The sequence below is a fragment of the Anoplopoma fimbria genome, chromosome 2 (genome assembly GCF_027596085.1).
Source record: "Anoplopoma fimbria isolate UVic2021 breed Golden Eagle Sablefish chromosome 2, Afim_UVic_2022, whole genome shotgun sequence".
Classification (NCBI taxonomy): domain Eukaryota; kingdom Metazoa; phylum Chordata; class Actinopteri; order Perciformes; family Anoplopomatidae; genus Anoplopoma; species Anoplopoma fimbria.
In genome coordinates, this window is record NC_072450.1 from 15,636,547 (window position 1) to 15,653,293 (window position 16,747).

Genomic DNA, 16,747 nt, shown 5'->3' on the forward strand with positions numbered 1-16,747 from the left:
TTGTCATCATTTTTTATTCAGTCTGCGTGGTTTGGGATGTCAGGCAGGAGAAGGGACGGAGGAAAAGGGAGACAGAGAGAGGTAGCTGGGTTAGACCATGTGACCTCGCCAGCTGTTGCTTTATGCTGGTGAGAGAACCAGAGAGGGAGGTGAGAGGCAGGAACAGGGGAGATTGAGGGAGGGAGGGGTCGGGAGCTTCCTGGCACACAATGTGACTGGTGACAATCCCTTCTGCAGAGAGAGAGAGAGAGAGAGAGAGAGGGAGGGAGGCAGCAGGGGATGAACACACACATGCACAGGCGGGGATGTGAAGAGCGAGCTCACACACACCTCTCCTGATTCAGCGGAACAGATTTATTCGTCACCTCTCCCGGCAGCCTCACGCAGCGAGCCGGCTGCAAAACACAAGACAATCCCAAACGCAGCAGCAGCACCTGGCCCGTCCGTCAACCCATCTGTCTGTCTGCGCCGATTAACGGCTCTGTTACAACTCTGACTGCGTGCTTACTGGCGTATACTGCGTTTGGGAGACGGAGGGGGGGGACACGACATCCAGAGAGACGAGAAGCGAATGTAAATAATGGGAAAGCTAAAGAGTGACGACTGCATTGAGGATGGGCCAATGGATAAACTGCGGGACAAATAGATAGCCCCCGGGACAAACTGTGTTTCTGCATCTCTACCTTGGGACCCCCCTGCAGGGAGATGTTAATCATTATGGGATAGATGCACAGGTCTGCTTTTTGACATGGAAACCAGCACGAGAAAATTCACAGTCAGGAGATGGTTTTCTATCTATCTGAAGAACAAGGCGGCAAGGAACAAGAACAACACTGGCTTCTGTCAACTAGAGGTTAGTCAAGCTGTTTAGACAACCCCCCCAAGGAGCAGTACAAACTTCTATCAACTAGAGATTAGTACATGTGTGTGAATCTGCGCATGCTGGAAGGGGGATTGTATGACAGTTGCATCATGTGTGTGTTTGTGTGAATATTAAGGCCATAACAGCAGAATTCTCATTTCAACAGTCGATGAGGATGAGTGTGAAAAGTCTGGGTGCACATGGGAATGGGTGTGGGAAGAATGTGTGTTATTTGGTTTGTTGTGGAGCCGTTCAGGAGACATTGCAGCATTGTTACAGCTGTTACAGAGCTACACTCTGCCTGTCTGAGAAGAATCCAGAAGACAGAGGGACAGACAGACTCTGTGTTTTGACTAAGAGAGAGAGAGACAAGCTACATGGAAATACAGCCAGAGAGACAAAAATGCTAACAGGCAAACAAGCAGACAGGCAGGCAGGTTGATAGATAAATGGATAGAGACAGATTGATTCAGTGGATGGCCACGGCAGTCGAGGACTATTAATAGCCCAAACAAACCAGCAGGGAAGAGAGAGAGAGGGAGTATGCTGGGTGAAGCACATCTACCTGTTTGTTTAAGATATAAATAGATACCTTCCCCTCCAACGGTCTTTGTTGTTGTGACTAAGTGCTGACGAATCATCTTGACATCTATCTACCTGTTTGGGTGATTGTTAGTCTTTCTGGCTGGTAAATGTCTGTCTGCATGTATTTGTTTACCTGTTTGGCTGACTGTCCACATCTGTAACGTGATGCTTTGATGCTCCATGTGAAGCAGATCTGTTTCACTTCCTTCCCCTTCACGGGAAGGTCAGAGTTCAGGGTCAGCTATAGACCAGCATCCCAGAAACTGGTCCTGAGGACCTGATCCTGTTTCCTTCTGGTTGAAGGACATCACCCCTGTTGCCCTGTTTAAAGAATAAAACAGTAATTAATCACATGGGGTAAATCCCGACTGCACAACGTTGTTTGGGCTGAAACTATCCAGCATGTTACACTTCAAGCCCAATCAGTGAAATCACAGCAGGTGATTGCTGTTGAAAAACTATATTACAACAGCTTTGCCTTAAAGTTTGTGTGAAAAGAGCTTCATGTCTTTAAATCCTAAATGTTGTGTATTTACTAATTTGATACAGTTTCACAAACATTTGGGCCTCAGGTTAGAAGCATAGCATTTTGTACATTTGCACAAATCTATGTGAAAATTTGAGTGTGGATCTGCACTTAGCTATGCTGTAAGGTAAGCAATTGATAAGCAGGTTTGTTTCCTCTCTTGATCTCTCCATTACTGAAAAAGCAATTGCCAATCTTATCACTTGTTTCCCGCATGAATATTTTTATATTGGATGCCATTTCTACAATCATATTAAATATGATTATTATCGTCTTTTAATAGAATCATAGTGATCATGTACTGAGATATCGTGATATACAATTATATTGTCTTAATTGATAACAACAAGCACAAACCAACTCATTTTCCTCCAGAAATTTGATTATTTTGCACTTAAGTTCTTAATTACATAAGCGAAAAAACTTTTGTGTTTTTCATTTGTCAAGTGTTTAATTCACAACACTATACAAAACCATGTGGTTACATCATATAAACTATACATTTATTAAATGATCAAACAAGCATTTCTGTCATATATACATTGTTATTGAGGTATGAAATGACCTGTATCGTGATAGAAGATTTTGGCCATACTGCCCAGCCCTTCTGCTGAAACAATTGAAATTATCCTCTGGCAGTTTTGGTCTTATGATAAAAAATAAACCTCTATGGCTGAATTTGAGACCTAAAAAACTTGCTTTGTTGCATGCAAACACATGTGCTATGTTACTCACAGACAATACAACTCTCACTACAGAGATAGCCTCAAAGAATTTGAAGTCTGACACAGAGAAAAGTGATAGTTTGATTATGTTTAGCTCAATATTGACTTTGAGTCTCGGTTATTACTCAAATTCCAAATAAAAACATTGTATATTGTACTGATTTAATCCTTAGGGCCCCAAAATGGTCTGACAGTTGCAAGCAACACGTCAATTTACGGAAAACGTAAATAAAGCTTTGGCTAAACCATATTTGTAAAACTAAAATAGTGATGTGTATGTGATCGTGTTAAAAATAAATGGAGACCTCAGGAAAGGCAACAATCTAATACAAATAGAGCTTATATGTGTGAATTTGCAACCATTACCTTTCTATACTATCTAACTTCTGTAAGCATTTCATTTTTGACTGAAAGTGGGGTGTAAATCTCAACTTCTAAATGATAATTTAACAAAGCTACAGTATATTGTGACACTGTAAGTCGTGCCTCGGGTTGGCAGTTCATCATTCGCTTCACCAAGCAGACTGAATAGGCTGAAAAAGGCAGCTTATACTAAGCATCACTGCCACTGACCTCAGCCCATACCTTTTCAGCAATAACATAATAGCTCATGTCTTTGTGTGTATTTAGAAGAGTGATTAAGTTAATGTTTGGGGGTTGTCTTATCGTTACGGATGTTGCATAAACAATATTTCAACTGTCATAAATCTCATCTTGTTCATGTTTCACTTTTCAGACGGATGTTCCTCTATCTGAGTTTTTCTTAGCTTTTTTTGTTTTTGTTCTGTCACTGTCTTTGTAAATATGTATAGACTAATAGTGAAATCTGCCTCTCTTTCCTCAGGATGACAGTATACTTAAGGAGATTGACATCAGCCACCATGTTAAGGAGGGTTGTGAGAAAGCAGACCCCTCTCAGTTCCAGCTGCTCAAAGTGTTGGGACAGGGCTCCTATGGAAAGGTACAGGATATACATTTTAACCATAACCACACTGAGACCTGAATATCTTAAACAATTACTCATGTTAAGGACATTTGAGAGAAAGACATTTTTCTGGAATCAATTGGATCAGACTCCAGTCTAAGATAAAGAAAGTGTTGATGCAGCAAGCTAAAAGATAAACCATGACACTTGCCATATTCTAACTGTACTTGCCTGTCTGTCTTACCCAACAGGTCATTACTAAGGTTAGGTGCCGCTGCAGTGGGGCAGCACTCTTTCAGCTGTACAACATCTTTATAGTATTAACACAATTTTGGATTATCTGTAAGACTACAACAGTTTCACTACAATATCTAGACTTCAAACATAAACTAAATGGCCAAAAGTATAATTGCACATGTGTCTATATGTTTAAGGAATGTGCATTTGTGTGATTGCTGAACATCTAATTCAAAAGCCATGGGCATTAATATGCTGCTATAATAGCCTCCACTCCTCCGGGTAGTCTTTCCAGGAGAGTCTGAAAACAGAATGGAGGAATTTGCCCCAATTCGACACTGATGTTGGACGATAAGGACTTGCAGTCAGAGTTGTAATTCATTCCAAAGGATTGGATGGGGTTGATGAGATCTTTGTTTGTTGTGCATGAGGGCCTTGTTTTGTGCATGAGGATATTGTCATTTGAAACAGGGAAGAATGTTCCCCAACCTACAGCCACAAAATCAAAAGGGCACCATTGTCTAAAATATCATTGTATTCTGTTGCATTGGAATTTCACCTAACTGGAATCAACATGGCTAGCCCAAACTGTGATAAACAGCCTAGGAAGTAAATGACACAGAAGTATTTGAAATGAGAAGTCAACGTACTTTTGATGATTGTGTCAGTGCTGAAACCGACTGCTTTACACCAGTCACCATATGCTAATGATCAGCCATCCGTTTTTGCTTATTTCTAGATTAGCAGTGTGACAAATCCTGTCACAGTTCACTAAATGTATTTAAATCAGTAAAGGACAAGTGCATTTTGAGTGTTACTAGATATCACAGTGAAAACAGTGTTAATGTAAATGTTTTATGCAAAGGGGTGGTAGCTAACTTGCACTTACCTCTGCTCGGTCGCCTACAAATTGCGTGTGAGGGTTAAAGGTCACAGCCATGAAAACTAGCGTCTCAAAAGCAGCGAAAGTAGATGTGCGTGGCATTAAAAAAGGTGTGTGCGTTTACTGTTAGCTGTGTGCGCATGCGCTGTAGTGCATTACACATATTAAAACGCTCAGCAATACCTGGATGACGTAAATAATATACTCCCTAGTTGTGTCTCTTTTTAACTAACGCTGCTGAATGATGATGAAGAAGATGATGATGTTGGTGATGATCCCAGGTGTTTCTGGTGAGAAAGATCAGAGGAGTGGACAGAGGGCAGCTGTATGCCATGAAGGTCCTGAAGAAAGCCACACTAAAAGGTAAAAAAAGATATATTGGAAGGAAAAGAAACAAAAGTCCGTAAAGGATGCACCTTGTCATGTTTATGCCTATTTTTTTATTGTCAAGTAGTACTATGTTACCATATTTCTGTGTCTGTAGCATTTAAGAATGGAATGAATGAATGAATCTTGACTTAGACACATTTAGCTGAAATAACACCTTTGTTCTTTATTGGGCGCAGAATGGTCATTTGTTAAGATTAATATTGGTTATTCCAACAAATGATAGGGGACATATGACTGCAGAGTTCTCAGAGTGCCCTACTTTTGGAGGATTCGGGGTAAAAGAGGTTAGTTTGTACTGATGCAGATAAACTAAATGGGATTTTTACAAACTAAGATGTTCTGGAAAAGCAGGTTGAGATGTCATGTGCTGATTTATTGTCTTTGGGCAAGCTTTAATCCTCTGAAACTCAAAAAGTTATGGTCTCATCCTGTCAAGGAAACAGATGCTGCAATAACACTGTTACTGTGGTTAAGCACCCATGGGATCAGCAGCACCATGGGATGGCTTAATTAAATTTATATGTTTCAATTAACTTAATGCAATTTCATAAAACAGTCTAATGGTATTTGATGCTTGCTAAGATTTATGGAAATGCACGCAGATATAAATAACTAAATATTGTGTGATTAAACAAATGCTTCTCTCCCCGGTATATATGTCACAGTTCGTGATCGTGTGCGATCTAAGATGGAAAGAGACATTCTGGCAGAAGTGAACCATCCATTTATAGTTAAACTGCACTATGGTAAGTCTGACTGTCAGTTGGTCATCATTTAGGTGCGGATTTAAATATCTGTCTCTATGAAATCACAATGTACTCTCTTATATAACAAGATCCTGTTTTATTGACAAGAGTTAACAAGATTACTTTCCGATACCCAGCTGTAACATGTATGATAGTTGGAATACTTTTACGTAGGGAAGTTCTTCCTCTACATCTTTTCTACTTGCATACTCAAAGTGACAGAATACAATACAGCCCCAATGCAACACTATAGCATCATATTACTTGTGTTTATCATGTGTTTATCTTGTGTGTGCGTGTGTGTGTATGTGTGCATAGCCTTCCAGACAGAGGGAAAGCTCTACCTGATCCTAGACTTCCTCCGAGGAGGAGACCTATTCACTCGACTGTCAAAGGAGGTAAGTTTCCTCCTGAAAGGCTCCCTTGCTCTTTCCCCAGTGGCACTAAAAGAATTACAAGCCTTTTCTTTTCAAGGTCTATAATAGGCTGGATAACACTTGTGCAGAATCACCAGGAGTGAATACACTTGACTTCATTCTCCTTGTGAACACTGTTTTGATGTGAACATGCATGGCCTCCATTACTGTAATGCTTATACATTATCAGTAAACAAAGACAACACAAGTGGTTGGTGATAAAAAAAATATTAAGAGACTTTTTATTTTGTTTTTCCAAGAACAAACAAATATATTTTTTTCCTGTTTTATGATCTTTTTTTTTACTAGCATCTACGTGTCATTATATGTTCCAGGTAATGTTTACAGAGGAGGATGTGAAGTTCTACCTTGCAGAGTTGGCCCTGGCCTTGGACCATCTACACAGTCTGGGGATCATCTACAGGGACCTGAAACCTGAAAAGTACTATCTTATGAAGGCTCCCTTTTTTGTATCCATTTATTTTTTCCAAAATAATTTTTAAAGCAGCTTTTAATTTTATTTTTTTCCCCAACAGTATTCTTCTTGATGAAGAAGGCAACATTAAGATAACTGGTCAGTGCATCCAGCTACAAACTATTTTCTGTCCGTCAATTTATTTTCTGTCTTTTTATTCATCTTTTACTTCATGTCAAACTTTACTTTATCCCCCCTTTCTTTGTCTCTCTGTGTTTCAGACTTTGGGTTGAGTAAGGAGGCCATTGACCATGATAAAAGAGCATATTCGTTCTGTGGAACAATAGAGTACATGGCTCCAGAGGTTGTGAACAGGAGAGGGCACACACAAAGTGCTGACTGGTGGTCATTTGGGGTACTTATGGTAAGAATTGTTTAATCTTAAAACAATATTTTACTTTGACAGCCTATTTTCCATTTTAAATATATAAAAGTGCACTTTTGATTGGAGTAGATAGACACTTTTTCTACTGAGTTGCAAGTTTTTTCTGATTGTGCTATCAAAAACAGCAGGCAGGCATTTAATATATCATATGAGCCAAATACTCAGCTCTTATAATCTGCCAGTGTACTGGTTTCTGAATTTGGCTTTCTTCTGGCAGTAAAGCTGCTTAATTACCGTTTCTGGCAGATTAAATCCCATTACTTTCTATTATGGTGCATCTGCTGGATTTTGCTTGTTTTGTTCGTCTGGTGGCTTATTTTTTACTAATACTGAAAAGGAGGTTAACATTCACTGACAGCTGATGAACAGAACATTTCAATAAATTTCCCTCTGGACTACCCAGATTTTCAGAACCCAGAGACAATAGTGGAAGGAGCCTTTTTGATAAATTAAATCTGTGGAAAAATCCATAATTATGATAAAATTTCATTCAAAATATTGTTAGATATTTAGAACAAGTAAATAACATTAACAATAGTGCTGGAAAGAAGGGGCATGTTAGCAGCAGTTGCAGACTTATTGCTACGCATCAGGATGTTTTACATTCTCCATTAAATACAACAAGTTATTTGATTTAATGTCTATTTTCTGGTGATTTGATATTTCTCATATAATGAAAGTATCCAATCCATTAGTTATGATTTTGTTTCTTATCACAAAATGTTTTATTAAATGTATTATGTTTTATTTCGATAGTTGGACAGACATGCAAGATTCATCGGTCAACGCTATAGAATGAAATACAATTAACAAATTGGTAAACAGTTCATACTAAGAATTTGTGGTTCGATTATTTTTATCTACTATTGTCCCTACTGGATTTTTCTCTTTGACCATCATTACTGTGAAAATATCACTTTACTGTTAAGTAGAACTATTGGTCTGGTTGGGGGTTTCGCAGGTGTAAGTGCATAAAACTTTTCCTCAAGTAGTTGTAGTTTTGATAAGTCACTGAGATTGATAAAGGTGTTATGTACTTTGACAGTTTTTATCATCTCTTTTCCAGTTTGAGATGTTGACAGGATCATTACCATTCCAGGGAAAAGATCGGAAGGAAACAATGGCACTTATTCTTAAGTAAGACCAACTTTAACTTTTATCATTTTGTTCTTAAAGCTTCTCTTATTTATGACCACATCCTAATGGTCTAGGTATTTTTAAAATTGCTGTTTTAAAACAGTCTAACCTCAGTGAACATGGTTTTGTGTGTTTCATTAGTGTCTAGTTTCTGCGTGGTGGTTCAGTAACAGTGTTTTTTTTAATATACAATTTGTAGAGGATGTTATTGCATTTTGATCATACTTAGTTTTTCCCTCAAAGTTTCTCAACAGCTTCATCTTTTCCTTTTGAAATGCATTTCTATGTTCATTACAGTCTACTATTTCAAATAATAATTCATTTCTCAGTTATGCTTCATTCAATATTAAGTTGCTTATATGTATGTGCTTTGATCAATCTAAGAAGATCCCACTGTACATGAATAAACTAAATGGTAAAGTTGTTGCCGTATCACAGTTCGACCAAACATCTACGTGTCTTTATACCTGTTTCTCGTCTTTTCTGTACAGGGCTAAGCTGGGAATGCCACAGTTCCTCAGTCCTGAAGTGCAGAGTTTATTAAGAGCGCTCTTCAAGAGGAACCCTGCTAATCGACTAGGTACCGTAAACATAAATAAAACTTGAAAATTGACAGGCAAATATGTTTTCAAAATAATGGTGGTACATCTACATTTTTGTGGCGCTTTGGCTTACCAACTTTTGAGATCATCTTACCTGAAGGGACCAAAAATGTAAGGGACAACAAGGCTGCCGATGAAGCAACCTTAAATTGAATCAGTCATTTGAACACTGCAAAACTGTTGAGTTTTTTAACAGCAAATACAAATATAATATTCTACAAATCAGGTCTGTTCAGAGTAAATGGGAACTTGCAAATTATCAAAATGAATTGTCTAAATTTAAACAACAGCCCAAAAAACATGGAGGTCCATTGGAAATGTGCGGTGTACATAAAAGACTTAACTGTGTCCATGCTCTTTGAATTATTTTGTTTTTTAACAATGAATGTTTAGATGTGAACAATGACATAATGTATTAACTTGTCTGAATCTATGTGATTGATAGGTGCTGGACCAGATGGAGTGGAGGAAATAAAAAGACATCGCTTCTTTGCATCTATAGACTGGATTGTAAGTGTAATTAAGTGTAAGAATGTTCTATGGTCTGCAAGATTTTAAGCTGTCCAGTACTGTTGTTTTTGCAAGGGAGGGTACTATATACTCACTGGCATTATACACATGCTGTGTACATTAGACTGAACAAGTGACCACAGACTCAGCTGGAAGTGAAAGAAAGTGGGTTTGTTAACACTGCTATAGACAGTGAAGCAGGTCTAGGCCTGCATCGTATGCATGTATGTCGGCCACCGCTGTGGTAAAGGTCTGTAAATGAATCCCCTGTCCGACTATCAGCAGTTATTTCAGTATCATCTGACAAAAGCACTGATTTCTTGGAAGTTCCACTTTTGAGATGCACTACTCAGATTAGTGGATTAATTTATTATAAGAACGACACATCTGAATCACACTGTGGTAACTGCAGTTGTTATGTATCTTGTCACAGAAACTCCGCAACTGTTTACCCACTTCCTCAAAACTTACCCACAATCATGAGTCATGATTCTTTATTGCTTAGTGGCAAAATCTCTAACTTCCCTCTCTTGTCCAACTTTATTGTAACAAATCCTCTTATCTATAATAGCCTTTCTCAAATAAAGTTTGCTCATGCACACATGTTCTGGCTGCAGACATTACCTGTGCTATCACAATCTAACCTTGACATCCACTCCTTGGAGGTGTGCTGCTTGAAATTCTTTCACCTGTACACACTGTTTGCCCAAAGCTTCGATTTACAGTGCTTGGTATATATGTGAGTAACATTCATGCAGCAGAAGCCTTCTGCATACCCTAACAAGAGCTGTTCAAAGCAACTCAACAAGCTCACACTGGTGAAAAGCAAAGCACTTATGTAACTGCTATATATCCTATACAGGCTACTTTCAGCTATTTGTTTTAAACAATCATTTTCGCAATAGCAAACAACACAAATACAGAGTGTGAACAGGGCGTCTATTAATGTGTCAGCCTTGTTCGTGGTCTCACTATTGCACCCATTCCTCTTTATCAGAGATGCTCATAAGGCTTATGAATCTTGTTTATCCGCTGCTGTGAGTAGCGACGCACTCATTTCTAACAAAATCCCACTATTATCAGCTTTACATGCCCACTAATCTCTGCCCTCACCACCGGCTCGCACTGTACTCCTCGCTACATAACTACCTACTAGCCTCTGCCAAACACCACATTTTCCCATTTACAGATGGTACAGCTGGCTTGATGTGACTAGCTATCAATAAGAAGCTTATGTTCTCCTCTAGGCTATGCTAATTACAACCACATGCAGTATAAGGCATAACGCTTAACTCCATCAGCATCTTGGTTGACTTTTACTTAGTGAACCTCTGGTCTTTTATTAATGTATCCATCTTTGAGGAGTTTCTCTCATAAAGTTGACAATACAAACTAAATCTGAAACCTCACTTTCACAGAGATTGTCAATTACAAATCAAATAGTATGTATAAGTGTGCATTAAAGTACTTTTTCCAAGGCTGGTGTCCTCTGTTAGGTATTTTATGTGATATTACTCAAAGAGAACCTGAGAGACTGTTGTTGACAATGCAATGGTGACACCTGCAGGCCATACTCAGTAATGCACTTGAGTAAATATAATGGGCAGTTTTCACTTTGCATTACATCACATTACTTATCATTTGGGTGTCCTTTTTAATCACTTTGACTTTTGATTATTGACGAGTTCATGGCCAAACTTTATTTTCCAGTCTAATATTCTTAACTTTATTTTCTTCGTATTACATTTACTCTATTCTTTGTGCTCCACATTACATTTTAAGATCAGGCGGTGTCATTGCTGACTCAGTACATGTTTACATTAACACTTTCATCACTATAGTTTGCTTTGAGATGTGAGACAAGCTTGAATGGGACATGAACATTGAATTTAACTGCTGTGGAAACCAACCTACATTTTATTGTTCATAGTGGATCCAGTGACTATTAAACACAGCAATATTATGGGAAAAAACAGAGAAACACTTTTCACTACACACACTATCTACAACATCACGTGTATATTCATTCTTACTGTGAATTTACCCTAGATAATATGTCATTTTGTATTTATTTATCCAAGTGGTTTTATGATACTGACCGTTATTGTTGTTTTCTGTAGAAGTTGTACAGAAAGGAAATGAGGCCTCCATTCAAACCGACAGTTGGAAGACCTGAAGACACTTTCCATTTTGACCCTGAGTTTACCTCAAGAACACCCACTGGTAACTCAGAGACACAAAAATATATATATATATATATATATATATATATATATATATATATATATATATATATATATATATATATATATACATATATACTTAAAGAAGTACTTGGGTCTATTTGTCAGGTTTATTCATTTCAATTATATATAAAAGTTCCATCCATTTGAGTCAAGTAATTCTATGATTAACCAAAAAGTAACATTAATGTTATTAAAGCAAAGAAAACTGAGATGCATAGACTATACAAAACGCATCTAATTCTATCTCATTGAAATTACATGTATTACTTTATATGTATTTGTCAGTACGTTATATGTATTCCAAAATGGTGATGTTCCTAATTGGATGTAAATTTGTAATAGAAACATCAAGTTTAAGTATTGTGAGCATATGTTTGTTTCTGTCTGTCTTTGTCTATCCAGATTCTCCGGGCATCCCTCCCAGTGCAAACACACACCAGCTGTTTCGTGGCTTCAGCTTTGTTGCAACGAATCAAAGTCAGGAGCCTAGCGTTGCTACGGTAGCACCTTCTCGTCAGGAGGTGAACAACATCAATCCCATCACAAAGGTACGTGTTTTTAAGAAATGCCCTATCTCCACATGTAATTAAATGACATACTTGCACATTGATAGTATAACAAAATGAACCCTGTAAATAAATCACCAAATTGATCACTGCTTTATGAGTTAACTGACAGACTGGATAATTAAGCAATTGGCGATTTAATTTTGCTGACCCTCATAAATCCTGCTCAACTATTACTACAACAACTGACTGCTGAAGCAATGTAATTCTTCTCACACCTAACATATGAAGGACACATTTGACTATGACAGATATATGAAATATAATAGAAGCGTGTGTGTGCGTCTTATTGTTTGTGTTCCCTGCAGCACCTCAAAGGGGACGTGGCCTTCAGTGATGTTTATGAGCTCAAGGAGGAGGTTGGACAGACAGCGACTTCTGTCTGCAGAAGTTGTCGGCACAGAGTTACTGCTGTGGAGTATTCAGTGAAGGTATCGGACACTAAACTTTTACTAGAACTTATTTAGATATGCAACAACATTATAATATCAACTTTTTTATATTTTAAAAGTATTTTTGCACGTTCATCAAAAGCATTTACAGTGTTTGTCCTAGAATTTCATAGCAAAGTTTGACCTCAAACACACGTCTGAATCCAACCAACAAAATGTAGTCATTACATACAGTATGTATAAGGTGAGCTAGTGGTGCATTGTGGGAAAGGGTGGGATTAGAAATTAAACCACCTAAACAACACTCTATGTGCATCCTGGTTATTTAAAGGTTTTGCAATTGTTTGTCTTTCTCAACTGATCCTGTTGTTTCTGTTTTTGTGTCAGATCATTGACAGAACCAGGAAAGATCCATCAGAGGAGATTGAGATCCTGTTAAGATACGGACAGTATCCAAATATTATTACCCTGAAGGATGTAAGCAGAACACACCCACACCTGACACATGTTTTACTTCAACAGCGATGTTAGAAGTGCTTCTTCAGCATTTTTACAACAGAATTGAATAGGGGTAGATTGAAAAGTCAATACAGCATAGTATGAGCAATATTTTGTATGGCAATATTAGTTGTATCCATACATGGACACCAAGTATCAATCTTTTATCATATAAACAACTTATATTGCATTACAAATTAAACCTTTTGATAATAATTGCTTTATCAGTCCACTGCTCGACTGACAGACCCATTTTGCTGCAATCAAAATGATTGAAATGAGATGAACCGAGTCAAAACTGGGTCTTATTACATAAAACAGATGTAAACTGTATAACTGGCATTTGAAAAAAAGGTTATAAATGTCAATTTATGTTAGCGCATTACTCAACATATCGCAAAATGTTTAATTTCAATAAAATAACAATAACTTTGTATCATGATTATACTGTATTGGCTTCTGGTGATTCCAACTCCCTGTGTGTGTGCTTTTACCATCAGGTGTTTGACGACGGCCAAAGTGTGTACCTAGTGCAGGATTTACTGAGAGGAGACGAGCTGCTGGACAGAACTCTGACGGTGCCAAACTTCACAGAAAGAGATGCATCAGACATCATCTGCACTCTGACCAAGACTGTGGAATATTTACACTCGCAAGGGGTAAAACATTTGTTGAAACCTTTAACATAAGACTTCTATACATCCTTTTACTGTTTTCACCAACTTGCAAAATTCTGTTTCGTTTTGAGCAACCATTGCATCATATGTTAACTTTGTTGCAAATCATGTTTTGTGTGTGTCTTTCTCGTTTTTCAGGTCGTGCATCGAGACCTGAAGCCTAGTAACATTCGCTATTCTGATGACAGTGGACTCCCAGAATGCATCAGGATATGTGATTTTGGTTTTGCCAAACAGCTCAGGGCTGAGAATGGCTTGTTGATGACTCCCTGTTACACAGCTACGTTCATGGCTCCTGAGGTACTGTAATCAGTAATCATAATGAGGAAGTCTCTAATATCTCACCAACACTTATGAAACAAATCAAATAGAATTGCAAAACGCCTATCAAAAATACATTTAAAAATAGTCATTCACAGAAAGAATCTCACCAGGACATAATAAAATGTGTTTGTGTGCGTGCAGGTTCTGAAGAAGCAGGGTTATGATGCAGCCTGTGACATCTGGAGCCTGGGGATCCTGCTTTACACCATGATAGCTGGGTCAGTTTAAAGTTCAAAACACATGCAATGTTGCAATGTTCTGTTAACGCTCCTCCTGTTGCTGTAAACGTAATGTTTTTTAAATAAACTCCCCTGATGAAATAACAAAGACAATAATAGACAAAAGTACTTCAACCAATTCAAATCAAAGGTTATTGCTTTTTTAACATCTCTACATTAGGCTTTTACTATCTCTAGATTTAATAACGTCAGAGCGTCTTTTCACACCAGTTGTAGATTTTAGAAGGCTATCTTTGTGCTGACTTCCCCCAGCTTTTCAATTGCTTTTATTCTATTTTTCCCAGCTTCAGTCCATTTGCCAGCAGCTCTGAGGATACAGCAGAGGAAATTCTGGCTCAAATCGGCTGCGGAAAATTCATTATAACAGGAGGGAACTGGGACCTGGTATCAGACGCTGCCAAGGTTCTATTTTTTTTTTCTTTTTTGGGGATTAGATACACATAAAATGCTTATGTTGTTGTCTTAATAAACTAATATCAGCTATGCATATGTTCAACAGGAAATTGTGATGAAGATGCTCCATGTGGACCCTCACCAGCGCCTGACTGCCCCACAGGTACTATTAGTCTCTAATAGGATTTGGTATGATTTATTAGTCTCTTTTAAATTGCTGCTACTTTAAGTCCCATTGATACTATTTTTTCTATGACAGGAAATTATGAAATAAATTACTGAATACAGTAAATCTGTATTTTTTGTATATCAACCTAAAAGGAACAGTGTCTAGGATTTGAGAGGGTTTGTAAGCAGAAATATAATATAATATTCACAACTATCTTTTCATTAGTGTGCAATCACCTGAAAATAAGAATCGTTGTGTTTTTGTTAGCTTAGAATGAGCCGTTTACATCTACATAGGCAGCTGGTCCTCTTCACTCAGCATGACATGTTGCTCCGCCATGTTTCTACAGTAGCCCAGAATGGACAAACCAAACACTGGTTCTAGAGAGGGCCTTTTGCGTTTTTAAGTTACCTGAAGGCCACCGTTGTTCTGAGTGGTGAGCAGAGGGGTATTCAGTTGGATGCAATTAAATTATTATGCATTAAATTATTTTTTAATGCCCATTAGGTTCTTCGTCATCCCTGGATTGTGGACAGAGACCAGCTCTCTGACAGAGCTCTCACCAGGCAAAATGCTCTTACTGTCAAGGTCAGTGCTTCTGTGCATGTGTGTATACAGTAAATATAATCAGAATATTAGCTTAAATCATTGTTAATATGTTTTTGTGTGTAGCTATGTTACATCCTTATTGTAAGATAATTTTTTTAAAGTGATCAATACACAGTTTTTAAAAAAAATGTGCCATTTCAGCAGGCAAATTCAAGATTCAAATGCTTTTTACTGAGTGTGTAACATGTGTGAACGTTTGCATCTGTCAGTATTTCTGTTGACCTCAATGACTGAGCTCTTAAAGAAACTGTTGTTATTGCATGAGTTCATGTCAGCTTGAGCAAAATGTACAACAATGCAAAAAAAATGTAAAGAGTGCTCTGTCTTTCCAGCAGGAGGCGCTGTTGCTATTTATTTGGTTGCTTGACAGATTAGACCATTATTAATATGATATGACATTTTCTCCTTTTATTCCACCAGGGGGCCCTGTCTGCCACCTACTCTGCTCTGAAGCGCTGTGCTCCTGCTCCAGTACTGGAGCCGGTTCAGTCCTCCAGTCTGGCTCAACGGCGAGGAATGAAGAAATTTGGGAGTCCCAAACTTAATTCAGACCCCAAAGAAAAGGAAAAGCCTCAACAATCTGAATGAAACTCAAAAGAAATTAGACAAAGACCCACATAATTAAAGAAGACGTACTCTTTTTGAAAAGCATAAACCTTGACACAAAGTGCTCCTAAGACTTATACAAACTAAATATATCAGATTTTAGAAATCTTATCACAAAGGGACTACGACTAATTAACTATAACAATAAAGCAGTCCACAAGCACTGGTATCAGGACTACCTTCAGTTCACTTAATATAATGTGAAAACCTTTTCAATTGTGATGTAACATTCATCATGCACACATGTGAGTATTTGATTGAAACCCAATGGCTTGAAAAAGTTGACTATTATTACCCTAAAATCATAATTATCATCTAAATCCTGAGCACAGAGGTTTTCATTCAATCTAGCAGAAGCTTGGCCCAATCCATCAGTTGTCCTGTGGGTATAATAAGCTCTGTTTGACAGTCACCCTTACTTCCAATTGGTTGAAAATTTTTTTTATCTAGATTGTATTTTGTCAGTTAAATTTTGAGCCCAATTCTCAGACAACATTTGTCACGATTTGGTGATGGCTTTTAAAATGTAAACCAAAAAAATTGGAAGCTGATATTCAAAGCAAACACATGGACGTTGACTTTTTTGTCATACATGTCAGAATACAATTAGCATTGTCGTGCAAT

At 37.8% G+C, this 16,747-nt stretch overlaps 1 protein-coding gene across 1 annotated transcript; it reads left to right on the forward strand.

The window, feature by feature from the left end:
* Positions 1-748: 748 nt before the first annotated feature.
* rps6ka2 (ribosomal protein S6 kinase, polypeptide 2) lies at positions 749-16,105 on the forward strand. Its single transcript, XM_054617058.1, has 22 exons — positions 749-853; positions 3,543-3,659; positions 5,025-5,106; positions 5,799-5,879; positions 6,198-6,277; positions 6,631-6,737; positions 6,832-6,869; positions 6,992-7,134; positions 8,222-8,292; positions 8,784-8,872; positions 9,340-9,404; positions 11,525-11,627; positions 12,053-12,198; positions 12,525-12,647; positions 12,996-13,085; positions 13,607-13,765; positions 13,922-14,083; positions 14,249-14,325; positions 14,631-14,748; positions 14,846-14,902; positions 15,416-15,496; positions 15,938-16,105. The coding sequence occupies exons 1-22, from the start codon at positions 749-751 to the stop codon at positions 16,103-16,105; spliced, it is 2,262 nt and encodes a 753-aa protein (XP_054473033.1).
* The last annotated feature ends 642 nt before the right edge of the window (positions 16,106-16,747 follow it).